Genomic DNA, 14671 nt, shown 5'->3' with positions numbered 1-14671 from the left:
TTGGAAGCCAGTGGGAGGTTTTTGCAAAGCAGAAGGATTGTGAGAGACCTGGAGTCATCATTCCTTTAATGTAGCCATCATGAGAGATTTCTAACACAATATGCCATGCCAGAATAATTTGGTGAACCAGAGTCATGAAGAAGCTCAAAGGATCCTTTTTCTTTTTTTAGTGTATGGGGGGAGGGGCAGAAGGAGAGAGTGAATCTTAAGTAGACTCGATGCCTAGCTCAGAGCCGGACGCGGGGCTCGATCTCACGACCCTCAGATCATGACCTGAACCAAAATCAAGAGTTTGATGCTTAACCGACTGAGCCACCCAGGTGCCCCCAAAGGATCCTTTTCTGACACTCATTTTCTATTTCTTTCCAGTGTGAGTATTGTGACCTCTCAGACTGTGAACTCCCAGGGGGCAGGGGCCTTGTCAAAGCATGAGAAGGAATGCTAGCCATAGGAAGGGCTCTGCCACCGCAGGAAGGGTGAAGAAGTGCATCGACAGGTCCTTTCCGGGTATTTACACCATTCCCGAGCATCCAACAGAAGGGGTGGCTGTGCTCTAGGCCAACAACATCGAAAGAAATGACCCAAATTGCATTTGAACCTATTGAAAACAATTGTCTTTAGTAGACTTTCCATATTTTGATTTGGATTATAGATTAACGCTGATAAATTGCTAGCTTGAAAGTCTTGGGACCTTCTCAGTCTCTTATTAATACATTTGATCAACATGTAAAATCCCAGTGTAATCTTCCAAGCTGGAAGATAGTGGGTTTCCAGCCAGGATAATTCAGATTTTAATTATAGCATTTTTATGCATGAGATTATAGTAAACACATACTACGTGATGGATTTGTGAGGGGCAATAAATTCTACATTTTGTTTCTTCTTCTCATTATGGTTTTTGTGAGGCACTTATTCAAAATGAAATCATTCCATGTAATATATCCTTTACAGCTTGTCTCCCCCTCAACTTCAATCCGGTTTCAAGACAAATCGCAACCTACTAAAATGGTTAATTCTAGAGATTTTAGTATAATCCTGACTATGAAAAGAGGATTTTTGTGATTTGCGTTCCAAGCTACCTCTGACACAGAGCCATCCTCCTGTTTTCCTTCTCTAAGTGCTTTAAATCCGCCTTTTGAGAAATGATTTCAGTGGGAACGTGGATTTTCATATTCCATTATATCAAGCTGAGTGTTCTGTACTGAATTATTTATTTTGGAAGAAGTATGGTCAATGAACTTTATGTTACTTGCTTCTCCCTGGGATTCTTTTAAAAAAGAAATGCCAACCATCTCAGTCAAATTTAGAAGGAAGAAATTAAACCAAAGCTCTGATGGGTGACTTTCAGTAGGGTGAGTCAGTTCTCTCTCCTCATATGATTTTTAAATGCTCAGCTCAGCCATGGTCCTCTTCTCTACAGTGGTAGGTCCCTTAATTCAAAAGGTCAGGCAAGTGATATAGACAGACTGCATTTTATTTTAACTTAAACATATAAATGTAATTATTTCCCCAAACTTTTAAATTTAGATTCAAGACCTTTTCCCCCCCCTTATAATTGGGTCCTCTGATTGGAATTAGATGTCGTCTTTCTCAAGATGCATCACCCACAATTTCCAGTTTTGGCTTCTGTAGGGTGAGACCTTAGACAATAGTGGTGCAGTCTATGCCAGATCCCTCCAGATTGCTACCTCTTTCTTCCCTCAACCTTTTACTGTTGCCTTGCCCCAGAATTTGAAAGAATTCCAAAGCATTCAGCCTGTTTTTCATAGAAAACAACTCTCCTTCGTTTCACACTAAATATCTCATCAGTTTATACTAAACTTAATTTAGTTACCAAAATGAGTCTAACAACCCAGTTGACTCTTGGTTATGCTAGAACCCAACAGTGAGGAACGGAAGTCTGTCAGCACAGCAGAGATGAGTCTACTAGCTATAGGCACTGAGTGTGTCCTGGGTGTCAGCTAGGATGTTTTGCAGAGGAAATAGAGGGCCCTGGTTAATCCAGCAGTCTAAGGCGTGTCTGTTAAAGGGCTTTCTTTCTACTTGTTGTGTAGATTTCATCATTTTTATTTATTTATTTTTAAAGATTTTATTTATTTGAGAGAAAGAGGGAGGGGGGGAGAGAGAGAGAGAGAGAGAATGAGCAGGGGGAGGGTCAGAGGGAGAAGGAGAAGCAGATTCCCTGCTAAGCACAGAACCTGACCCGGGGCTTGATCCCAGGACCCTGAGATTATGACCTGAGTAGAAGGCAGATGTTTAACTGACTGAGCCACTCACGTGCCCCAGGTTTCATCATTTTTAATGGGTTATAAATTTGTAAATACTTTTGGTTGCAGGAGAATGTCAAATAGCCCTCATAAGCTTAGAACACTTTTTTTTTGGAGAGAGAGCATGTAAGCCGGGGTGGGTGGGGAAGGGCAGAGGGAGGGGGAGAGAGAGAACCTCAAGCTGACTCCATACTTAGTGTGGAGCCTGATTTAGGGCTTGATCTCATGACCCTGAGATCATGACCTGAGCTGAAATCAAGAGTCAGACACCTAGCTGACTGAGCCACCCGGGGGCCCCGCTTACAACACTTTTTAACCTGGAAAGGACTCTAGAGATTACTCAGCTAATTTTAAAGCTGAGAAAATAGCAGATATGTTATATAGTTTCCCTGGTACAATTGGTCAGAGAATCCTATTAATTAGATAATAACATCATTGAGGCTCAGAAAGACCTAATGACATTCCGAACCCTGGCAGCTAGTAAGTAGTAGACTGAGAACTTGGAACCCAGTCTCTGACTGTCAATCCCATGCTCTTTGTATTGTTTGTGGGCTCTAGGAGTTTGTAGCCTTGTTGAGAAGATAAGCACATAAAAATAACTGACATCAATGTGATATGTGCTGTGACAGAAGTTGATAGAGGATATGGGGAAGCACATAAAAGAAGCAACAAGTAAGACTTTCCAGGGAATGTGACTTGGCTGTGAGTCCTGACAGGTGTTTATCTGGCAAAGAAAGTGAGGAAGAGCATTTCAGTCAAGATGGATCCACATAAACAAAGCAAAGTTCAGGGCATGGAAAATCTGGTCTATCATAATAAAGGATTTGTCAGGGGAGCTGCTGTGGGATTTCCAGCACGAAGAGTCATGAGTAGATTTGTATTTTAGATATAATGTTCTCATGGCTGAATAGAGGATGGGATTGGTGAGAGGGAACTGGAGAGTCTCTTGTGTTAGACAAGGACAGGAGAAATGGAGAGAAAGGGTTGTATTTGAGATTTAGGAAGTAAATCCACCTGGGCTCTGTGTTTGATTGGATGTGAGAGGTGAGGGGAGGAACAAAGGTATCCCCCAGTTTATGGCTATACCATAGGTTATTGCATCTTGGTAGACCAGGTTGTTGCCGTTCCAAGATAGGAAGCACAGGTTGAGAGTTAGGGTGGGAGCCATGATGAGTTCATTTAGGACATGTTGAGTTTGAATCTCTTACCCACATGGAGACATTCAGTAGGCAGTGGAGAATATGAGTCTTCCACTTAGGAGCTAGAAGACCAAGCTGGAGAAACATATTTTGGAGTCCCTAGCATATGCCTGGTGGCTCAACCTGATAGAATGGTTGAAAGAGCTAAGAAGAATATAAGAGAAGAAGATGGCAGGAGATAGAACTTGGAAGAATGCCGGTATTTAAAGGGTGGGCGGGGTGAAGAGTTGTACCAAAGATGAGGAAGGGCTCTAGAGGTAGGCTGAGAATCAGGGAAGTCATGGAAGCTGAGACAGGAGAGGCCTGACGACTGACCACCAGGTTGAGAGGCCATTGCAACACAGAGGTCACAGGGAACATTCAGTTTTGGTGGAGTGGTAGGGACAAAAACCCATAAAGAAGAGAACAATGAATTTGTTCTCTCTACCCAAAGGTGGGGTCTGCACAGGCCCTTGAACTGGAGTGAACTCTTGCAGTACTGAGGCGGACAACAGAGGTTGCTGCTTGCCATCTGCAGCTGGGTCCCTGTGAGCAGACTAGTCAGTGGTCTCAGTGTAGAGGGGTGGAGCGTAGGACCCCTCCACCCCCAAATGCACACCTACCCTCTTTTATTATTTCCTTTTGGGCAGAAATTGAAGGCCCATGGAGACATCTGATTGCAACTTTTTACTTTGAGACAATGATAGCTTTCTCACTCCCTAATATGTTTGTAGACACATTTATTGAAAGAATGAGCAAACAAGCTTAATTTCTCAAACTGAAGGACTTCTGACAAAGAAACTTTAGACATAGCATACTTACTGAACAAAACAAGACTTTCAACAAAGAACTTCTAGATATTGCATAATCCTCCTTCCTCATTACGCATTTGCAGCATGTCTTCTGGGTGGAGAATAGAAACAGTGATTGTCTTCACTTCTCAGCCCATTCACTCCCAACATGGTGGGGGGTGGGTGGGGGGGTGGGTGGGAAGTTCACTGTTGGGCAGGGTCCACAGAGCCATTCAGAGAGACTTCCTGAGGACCTCCACCAACACCTGAGATCTTCCCTGTTACCTGGTGACAACTATCTGCATTGCAAATGAGAAAGTAAACACAGGCCTGGCATTGCAAAATACCACCTATTAGGTGACAGCACATATTAGAGGAAGCATGAGGAACAGGCTTAAATTTCAGTAGAATAAAGACTAGAAAAGGTTGTACTTTAGAAGAATACTTAAAAGGACTGCGGATTGTCTTCAGATAAAATATCTTGCTTTCTTTTTCCAGAGGAAATAGTAAAGACACTTTTTAAAAAATATTAAGCAGTAAAAAACTGTGCATGGGGGAGGACTAGGAGAACGTACCACTTAAAATCTGAGAACAGATTTTCAAGGTAGTGGGTGGGACTGTCCCACCTATTCCCACCTCCAATTCACATTCTGTCCACAAGTACAAAATGGAAAAGATAACTGATGGTTCCTTCCTACGTATATTTTTATGGAAAAATCTAATAGGGAACCAATGCAACAGGGAGAACAGTGTTCTCTTTACCCACTTCTAGAAGTTATGGTGCTTGGATCTCAGCAAACTGGCTTTGAATCCCAGTTCTGCTGTTTTCTGGACATAACCTCTCTGAGTCTCAATTGTCTTACTGGCCAAAAGGGGAAAATAATGTCTGCGTGTAGGGTTATTCTGAGGATATGATGAGGTGAGGTATGCAGAATAACCAATTAATGTTAGATTCCCTTCCCCTCCAGAATGAAGACTTGGAGTGAGAAGAGGTTCAGTGGTTTCTCTCCAATTTAAATGAACCCATCCTGGTCTGTCTTCTTCGCTGGTTTGGGAGGACTGACCAGGCTGGGTGGTGCTGCCCAGCTGGTACTGATCCCAAGGGAGGATGGGGTGGACTGGGGTTGGGCCTGAGGCAAGGATGTCCTTTCTTGGCAGCTACGATGCTTGTTGCCAGAAAGAAAGAATTGGATTGTGTCTGAGGTCAAAGCTATAGATACAGGTCCAGAATGGATCCCGAGGGTAAAGGGGCCTGGGGAGCCAAGATGTGTGGCCAACAGGGAGTCTGAGGATCAGAGGCCTGAAATAGTGTGTGCTGAGGACAGCGGTCTGTGTGACAAGTCAGAGCCTCTTGAAGGGCCTGAGGCAGAATGAACATTCCGTGGGGTTTGGTTATTGGCATCTGGAGGATCTCTGAGAATGAGTTCTTGCTCAGCTGCCACATGAGACATTCTGGCTTTCTTCTCCACTTTATCTTATCTTGAAAGGCCAGTTAAGGCCAATGCAATGTGGCCGTCCTGAGCAGGGTAATTCACAAGTGCATTCTGCTGTGCTAGATTGGGCTAACTGGGAATATCATAGGGAGTTATGAAAATAATTCAAAAAGAAGCAAAATAGCCACAGATTGCTAAGCAGAGCCAATAGCTACAAGTCCCTATCAGATTTTGAGACCTGGGTTATGACTCATGAAGCAGAGATACAGAGAGAGATCATTTCTGCAAGCAGCAGCCACAGCTGGTCCTCAGAAGGAAAAACATTCCAGTATGAGGGAAGGGGCAGCTTAGTATAGCAGTCGAGGACACGGGCTTGGGGATGAGGCAGACCCTGGATTGTTCTACCGTGAAGTGGAGCAAGTTACTTAACTTCTTTCAGTTTTCTCCTCTTGAAAAGATAATGGATATGCACCATAAATTCTCTGGAAGGACACATGTTTTAGGAGAAAGCTGCACAGATGGGGACTGAGATGGGAGAGACACTTTTTACTTCATATCTTTATACATTTTCATTTTGAACCATGTGGATGTGTGTCCTATTAAAAACCTAAATGAGGAAAAAAAAAAAAAGACAAGGGATGATAGTTTATACCTTACAGGATTACACAGGCCTGACAGATGACACTCACATAATTTACGGTTGTTCTTATTATTATTAATACAGGGACGCTGGCTGGGCCATCTGCCAGTGGTTTTCACCCCAATATTCTTGGCATTCTCTTTGCCACATATCCAGATTGACCCTATATGCAGTGGCATTCCATTATGTTTATAACCAGGGGTATAAATTCAACTCCTTAAAGCAGCCTTGTAAGTGGGTAAAATGAATAAATGAGTACCACTGGTAAATTAGATTGTAAAATATATGTGTATATATTTTTACTTTTAACACATTTTAGAGAATTATATTAAATTACTGACTGCGGCACCTGGCATTGTATAATAAACACCCATAGACACTTCACCTATATTCACCAGTTGTTAACATTTTGACCATGCTTGCATTCTTTCATAAACACACACACACACACACACATCCATCCATATATTTTTTTCTGAACTATTTGAACGTTAGTTGCTGATATGACACTTATATCTGTAAATACTTCAGCTTGTGTTTTCCGAGTACAAGGACATTCCCCTTACATGACCGCAATACAACGATCAAACCTAGAAAATTTAACCATCGCATAAGGCTATTTTATCTAAGTGCAGTTTATATTCCAATGTCCCCGAGTGTTCTAGTAAATGTTCTTTATAGTTGTTTGTTTTTTAATCCAGAATCCTGTGTAAGATCTTCCATTGTATTTGGTTGTCTTCTTTTTAGCCTAGAACCTTTAAGTAAGCTTGTTTTATCTTTCATGGCATTGACATTTTTGAAGAGTCTAGGTCAGGTTCTGCTCTACCCTCCCCACCTCAGTGTCCTTCAATTTGTATCTGATTGTTTCCTTATAATTAGACTTAGGTTAAATTTTTTTTGGCAGGAATACTACAATAGATGATGTTCCAATGCCATCTTTTTTTTTTTTTTTTTTTTTAATATGGAATGCTTCATGAATTTGCATGTCATCCTTGTTTAGGGGCCATGCTAAATCTTCTCTGTATCATTCCAATTTTAATATATATGCTGCCAAAGTGAGCACCCAATGCCATCTTTTATAATTTTTTTCCACCCTTCTCTTTTAAATATGTGAAACTAGGAGTAATTTTTAAAAATTCTAATATTTTTATTTTCAAATATCCAGCAGGTCAGTTATTGATAAGTGACTCTGGTCATCACGTCATGACTGAAGCAGTGGGCTATTTGTACAGATCACTTGATTTAAGGGCGACCTACCTGGGATCTTCTCATTCATCAATCCATGGAATCCTGCAGTGAGTTTCTGTTCTGTGTCTCAAAAAGAAACATTCTTCTGGCTATTCACCTTAGATATGTGACCTCTTGACGATTTTTGATCTTTTGCAGGCTTCTGAGGGAAATTGAGTGGATCAGGAGTAGGAGATGTTGGCCTCAAGGCATCAGCCGGCAGTATTCTGAGGGTTCTAGGAATGGCACCTCGTTATGGGAGCACTTGCTTAAATTAAACTACCACAGTGCTCAGAGTTCTAATACAGTGAGCTCCGCAATATGCATGAATGCAGATAAGCTACAGAGAGCTAAAAGCGTGGACTTAGAATCTCATACAATTTCAGATAAATCAAAATATGCTTCCGGAAAAGGGAAAAAGGTCTTGAGACCCATTATTTCCGTTTCTATTGAGGAGAAGACCCCACGGAAGACACAAAATAATGTTGAGCTATGGAATGGCCCAGAGAAAGAAGCTTCGTTGAAAAAGCAAGATTATTCCTCTAAGATCTTATCTTTGGGTAAAATGGATGGTGTAGTAAAGCTTTCACGGCACAGGATTTTGTCAGCTAAAGGCAAGAGTGAAAAAAGCCAAATCACCACCATTTACCGGCATCCCTTGGTAATAGGGTCTCTTAGTACAAATAATCCCTGGGAATCCATATCTGAGCTTATATCAGAAAAGTGGTTTTTTCATAGCCCAGATTACAGTTCAATTTCCCAGAAGAGTTTTTTTGAGAGAAGACCTCAGTTTGAAACCAAATTGTTGAAGACCTCAACTGATACTAATAAAGTATAAAAATTACCATGGGCTTTTTCTTGTCTGTAATTTCTTTCTAGCTGTCTTTATTTAGAACTCTTTGATGAGATATTTTCTCTTATAACTTTTAGCGGTGATGATAAAGTCTAGGGTTTCAATTTTTTAGCTCTTTAAAATGTAACAGATTGTAGCTAAAAAGAACAATTTTGAAGTGATTCACATTTGTATGGTAGGTAGAAGAACGTTGCTCTCACAGGGTTCCATATCTAAAAATATGCTGAAGCAGTGTTATTAAAGTTCTAATTGTGTTACAGTTATGTTGCTATAGTTTATTTTGGATTTATGAATTGATTTTCCATGTAAACAAAATTTATAATTGCTATCACCAAAACTTTTTTTAATGAAACATGAATAAGAAAAGATAAATTGGAATAAACCAAAACCCTAAAGTAAAAGTTTAATGTCCCAGAGTCCATGGATTTGGTATCTATTTTAAGCATTTCAATTGCCTCTCACCAGTGATTTGTTACCCATTGACTGTTAAGGATTACTTATTGGCTACCTTATCACCCAACTAAATCTTACATACTATGTTAGCAAGCCAAATGGAAGAATGGGCTCAGCTGTGTGACTTCAGGAAAATTATTTCACTTCTCTTAGCCTTTCTTTCATTAGTTATAAAATGGCAGAAACCCCAGCGCCTGCTTTTCAGGATTGCTGAGAGGACTGCATGAGATACTGCACACAGCAAGCCTTTAATGAACCCTAGTTGTTCTCTGTAACGGTCTAACTCAGAGGCCACCTTGTTCCAGGAAGCATCTTCCGAGCCCTCCAGCCAACAACGGAAGCATACGTGAATGCTTGGGTTGTCTTAAATCATGCCCGATTTCACACACGGCGCTGTGGTCCCCCAGGCAGTGGGCCAGCCTTGAGAGTTATTCCCTGTACTCCACCGAACACCCTGCTCATCAGTAACCACAGTAACCAACGGCTTGGGAAGTCCTCTGAGTTCAGGGATTCTCAGGCGGGTTCTGGGTGGGCCGCATCAGTCTTGCCTGCAGCAGCCAAGTCTGCTTCAGCCACACAGAAATGTCGCATGGTGGTGGTTACTGTTTGTTCTTGGTGGAACCACAATGCACAGAACAGGTGAAGCCTCGCAGATCTGAGAAAAGACAGGCGCACCGCCCCTGTGAGCAGGAGCAGGAGCGGGAGCAGGGTGGCGCTGTCCTGAGGGCCTCCCTCTCGAGCCAGGAATCCCTGGAGGGGCACTGGCCTTTTTAGGCTCTGCAGTAGGTGGGGGCGGGGGAAGAAGATGACCTTCAAACACATCAGCCCACATGTGGGACCTCGGCCCAGTTGCCCCTCACGGGCGGCCCTGGAAAGATCCAACCCGGGGATCCAGGGACTTCCCAGACCCGCCCCCGCGCCCGCGCTCTGCCAGGCAGAACCCCGCCCCCTGCCCGACAGAACTGGGCCCCGCCCCAGGCCCCGCCCCTACCGGACAGGGCTAGACCCCGCCCCCGCGGTGGGCCCGCCCCCGCGGCGGCCAAAAGGGGCGGGCCGCGCCGCCGCCACGTGCTCCGACGCAGGGAGCCGCCCGCCAGCCGGCTGAGCGCTGGCAGGGCACTGGTGTCCTGCTCCGGGTGCCGCTCGCGGCAGGGCGGCGGCAAGCATGGCCGCGGCGGCGGCGGCGGCGGCGGCGGCGGCGGCCCGTGGGGCCGGGGCGAGGGCGGCGGCGGCCCTGCTGGGCGGCTGCGGGAGTGCGGCCCGGGGGCGACTGCGCGCGGGCCCCGCACGGCCCTTGTGCACAGCACCTGGGACGGCCCCGGACATGAAAGGCTACCTGTGGGAGCGCTACCGGGAGGCGAAGAGGAGCACGGAGGGTGAGTGCGGTGGCGCCCCCAGAACCTCCAGTACCTGGGGGCCGGTCCCAAGCGGTCAGCAGGTGAGCGGGCACCCTCCGATCCGAGCCGGTCCCGCTGCTGACCGCCAGGGCACTCTAATCGTGACCCTCGGTCGCCCTCAATCCCAGCTGCGGCGACATCTCCTCTGCAGTGCGATTCCGGGAAACGCGGAAAAATGTGCTTCCAGAAACTTTACAACTCTTGCCTTTCTCCTATCGCGAAAGCGGTTTTATAAATTCTTGCGATTTTTAACAGAAATTTGCATCGGAAGCGCTTTGGTCTCCACGGGCATCGCTTGGGAGACAGTCGCCCCCATGCACCGTTAGGTATTGTGAGTAACCAACAGTAATAATAGTAACAGCCGGAGTCCGGCAGGCGGCGAGTTCCTCTGGAGCTGAGCTGCTAGGCAGGTGGCAGTGGCTGGAGTTGATTTTCCTTTTTTTGTTTTGTTTTTGTGGGTGGTTTTTTTTTTTTTTTTTTTTTGCTATGTTTGAAATAGGAGAGGTCCCAGTTTGAGAGTGTTCTGAGTTATCTACTAACCTAAGTGAGGAGGTGATTCCAGGGAGTGACTCCTTAGTTGCCAGGTGAACATAAAATCAACTTGGTTCTGTTGTTAGTAAGAGAAATGGGCAGAGGCGGAAAGAGGGCCGAGTAAATACTAGGGCCAGGCACATCGATTGTCTCCTTGAACTGTTCTCATACCTACGAGGGAATGTGCCACATCCGCATCCTATAGATGGGAAAAGCGAGACTCAAGTTTAAGGAACCTGGCTAAGGTCACACCTTGACCTGGGGTCTGTCTCAGCCCCTAACCCTCTGTCCTATTTCCTGTGTTGCCCTACCTTCCCGTAGCAGCTGACCCTTTGGGAGCTGGTGTAAAGGGCCAGTGATAAGTCATTGGTGCTGCTTCTTTCAAGGAAGACTTAGAATTGAAATATTTGTACTTTGGGAGTGAGGTGGGGTGGAGGTAGCAAGTGGAGATAAGGAGAGTATTTGGTGGGAGAGAATGTTTGGTAGGCTCACATTTTTTTTTTTTTTTTTTTTGGCAGGATCACATTTTCAGTCTTCTGGCAGTTTAATGAAAGAAAGCAAGGGGCTTCTTTTCACCAACTGGGATAATTTTCTGAGGGAACTCAAAGAGGCTAGCAATGCAGACTTCTGTGAAATAGGGCTTTTTAGTTTTCCTTTGCTCAGAGTTAAATTTTGCACCGTTTTTTGAAGTGGTTGTGTGGTACGGTGGAAAGAAGACTGGCTTTTCAGACGCTGGAAATTGCAGATCTTAGATGAAAGAAATATAGATCATCTAGCTCAGCTTTGAGACTTGAAAGACTTAAAAAAAATTTTTTTTAAAAAGATTTTATTTATTTGAGAGGGCGCGCGCGCGTGCACGGAGTGGAGTACGGGCAGAGGCAGAGGGAAAAGCAGGCTCCCCACTGAAGAGGGAGCCAGGTGCTGGGCTCGATCCCAGGATGCTGGGATCATGACCCGAGTTGAAGGCAGATGCTCCACTGACTGAGCCACCCAGGCACCCTGCAAGACTTTTTTTAATTGAAATTTTTAATTGAGATAATTGTATATTTACATGCAGTTGTAAAAATTAATACAGGGCGATCTGGGATACCCTTTACCCAGTTTCTCCCAGTGGTAACATTTTGCCAAACAATGATACAGTATCAAGCAGTATATTGATACTGATACATTTCACAGATCTTTTTTTTTTTTTAATTTTTTTATTGTTATGTTAATCCCCATACATTACATGATTAGTTTTAGATATAGTGTTCCATGATTCATTGTTTGTGCATAACACCCAGTGCTCCATGCAGAACGTGCCCTCCTCAATACCCATCACCAGGCTAACCCATCCTCCCACCCCCCTCCCCTCTAGAACCCTCAGTTTGTTTTTCAGAGTCCATCATCTCTCATGGTTCTTCCATTTCACAGATCTTATTCAGGGTACTCTACTTCTACTTGTGTTTGCCTGTTTAGTTTTTTGTCGCATGTAGGTTCAAGAATCCAGCTCTGCAGTCAAGATACAGGACAGTTCTTTACAAGGATCTCTCATATTATCTTTATAGCCATACCCACTTCCCTCCCGCTGCTTTCTCTAATCTCTGGGGCATTATCTGTTCTCTATTTCAAAAGTGTTCTGTAGAAGGAATCATGGAGTATGTGACCTTTTGGAATTGGCTTTTTATTTTTTATTTTATCTATTTATTTATTTAAGATTTTATTTATTTATTTGAGAGAGAGTGAGAGAGAGCATGAGAGGGGAGAGGGTCAGAGGGAGAAGCAGACTCCGTGCTGAGCAAGGAGCCCGATGTGGGACGATGTGGGACTGGATCCTGGGACTCCGGGATCATGACCTGAGCCGAAGGCAGTCGCTTAACCAGCTGAGCCACCCAGGCGCCCTGGAATTGGCTTTTTAAACTGAGGATAATTCTCTGGAGAGTTGTCCAGGTGGTTGTGTGTTTTGTATCCAAAGTGCGTTTTTTTATTGCTGAGTAGTGCTTCATGGGGTGCATGTGTACCACAGTTTAACCATTCTTTGTTTTTTAAACTATGGTGAACCACTTAACTATACTTCACTCACTGAAGGATATCTGGGTTGCTCCCAGTTTTTGACTATTACAAATCTGCTGTAAACATTTGTGTATTGGTTTTTGTGTGAACGTATGTTTTCATTTCTCTAAATGCCATTGTTTGTTTGAATGGTAATTGTACGTTTAGTTTTTTTTTTTTTTTAAGATTCTATTTATTCATTTGAGAGAGAGAGAATGAGAGAGAGAGCATGAGAGGGGGGTAGGGTCAGAGGGAGAAGCAGACTCCCTGCCGAGCAGGGAGCTTGATCCCGGGACTCCAGGATCATGACCTGAGCTGAAGGCAGTCGCTTAACCAACTGAGCCACCCAGGCTCCCCTGTATGTTTAGTTTTATAAGAAACTACAGGCAGCATTGTCGCCATTCTTTGTGAAGCTTCAGTTTCATCATCTGTAAAGTGGGATGCTGGTAGAACCACATTGTAGGTCTTGGTGAGGAATGAATGAGTCCATCCATGCAAGGTGTGTACAAGGTGAGTGAGACAGTTGAAGTGTTGGGTGAGAAGGATGAGCTTTGGGCTAGAGTTTGGGTTTTGGAGTGTGATAATCACAGTGAAATTTTGGTGTATGACAGCTCAGAGGAGATTTTTGAGACTTAATTACCTCTGTGATCTTAGGTGCAGGTTACTTTCCTCTCTGACCTCAGTCCCCTTCCTCTGTAGTAACCTGGGGATAATGGGATTTTCAGAACGGGTTTGGCACCCAGCAGATGCATAGTAGTTAGTAGCTATTATTATTAGTTACTAAATAACTTCCAGTTTTAGACAAATGCTTAGTGAGGGGTGGAGGTGGCTTAGTTAGCTCTATGGTTTAGGTCCTCTTCAGCTTAGAGGAGTGCTAAACTAGCTGCATGGCCTTGACCAAGCCTGATCTCTCCAGCTTCAGTGTCTCTCTGTAGAAAGAGGCGACTGGACTAAATATTGTGTAAGCCTTTTCAAGTGTTACGGGTTTGTGAATCAGGTATTCGGTGTGCCCCATGCTCATCTTCATGCCCCCAGCACATACCCACGAGGTCCTTGTCTCGCCCCTGAGAACACAAGGACTTTCATTTGACTTTTCCTTTTTCACCCTGTCCGGGCCTGCACCATCCCTATCGGCTCTTAGCGGAAGACTGTAAGAGTATATACATGCCCCGCTTGCATGAGTTCATTCACCAAGAATTTATAAAGCACCTAGCTGTGGACTTAAATGCTGTTGATTCGCAGACGGGCAGGTCTGAGAGTGAGGAGCCCACAGTGGGTGAGTCCCTGTCTGCACCACGTGTGGGATTGGTGTCGCATGGATGGGGAGACTGGTAACAGGTAGGTGACAGCTAGCTTGGGGGAAATAAACAACAGAGCCCAGGGTCTTTGGCGCCAGAGCATATAGCTGCTCAGGTATGCAGGGGGTGGAGAGAAACACTCGCTGGGGCTGATGCTTGAGCTGTGTCTGTAGGAATGAGAGGTCAGAAAAAATATTGATAACCAGACAAAAACATGTAGTTTTATTTTTTTTTTCAACTTACAAGAGGAGAAAAAGAATTGTTTTTTCTCATTTTCTGGTTATTGCTTTCTGGTCCTTGGATCTCTTGCCTAATCCAAACAATCTGCTCAGGTGTCTTCCCTTTGAAGGGTCTCCCAGGATGAAGCCTGCTCAGGGAAGATGATTTTTACTCCTTGTTTTACCCTTTCTCTTCTGCACTTCTTTTTTTTCCTCCATTTTAATTTATTTTTTTAAGTTTTTTTTTTTTTTTTTTTTTAGGTGTGAGGGAGGGGTTGTTGGGTGGGGGGGTGGGGGGGGGGGGGGGGGGGGGGGGGGGAAGAATCCCAAAGGAGCAACGGATGGGGTCGTCAG

The 14671-nt window shown here is 44.3% G+C and overlaps 2 protein-coding genes and 1 non-coding gene across 3 annotated transcripts in view; 2 read left to right on the top strand and 1 right to left on the bottom strand.

Moving 5' to 3' along the window:
* The window catches only part of LOC116639946 (putative tetratricopeptide repeat protein 41), an 87219-nt gene extending 78839 nt beyond the window's left edge, over window positions 1-8380 (top strand). Inside the window, exons 15-16 of the mRNA XM_032416699.1 lie at window positions 7475-7604; window positions 7696-8380. Of these exons, the coding sequence (XP_032272590.1) occupies window positions 7475-7604; window positions 7696-8374 (809 nt within the window). The 3' untranslated portion in view covers window positions 8375-8380. The remainder of the gene's footprint in view (window positions 1-7474; window positions 7605-7695) is intronic.
* On the bottom strand, window positions 7265-7372 carry LOC116640152. Its single transcript, XR_004300979.1, has one exon. It is a non-coding gene; the product is annotated as a U6 spliceosomal RNA (small nuclear RNA).
* A 1627-nt stretch (window positions 8381-10007) lies between the features above and the next one.
* The window catches only part of NT5DC3 (5'-nucleotidase domain containing 3), a 56465-nt gene continuing 51801 nt past the window's right edge, over window positions 10008-14671 (top strand). Inside the window, exon 1 of the mRNA XM_032416909.1 lies at window positions 10008-10218. Within this exon, the coding sequence (XP_032272800.1) occupies window positions 10008-10218 (211 nt within the window). The remainder of the gene's footprint in view (window positions 10219-14671) is intronic.

Source organism: Phoca vitulina, unplaced genomic scaffold, assembly GCF_004348235.1.
Source record: "Phoca vitulina isolate PV1807 unplaced genomic scaffold, GSC_HSeal_1.0 scaffold19, whole genome shotgun sequence".
Lineage (NCBI taxonomy): Eukaryota > Metazoa > Chordata > Mammalia > Carnivora > Phocidae > Phoca > Phoca vitulina.
The sequence above is the reverse complement of the archived record's forward strand: the minus strand, read 5'-3'. Positions and strand labels throughout refer to the sequence as shown.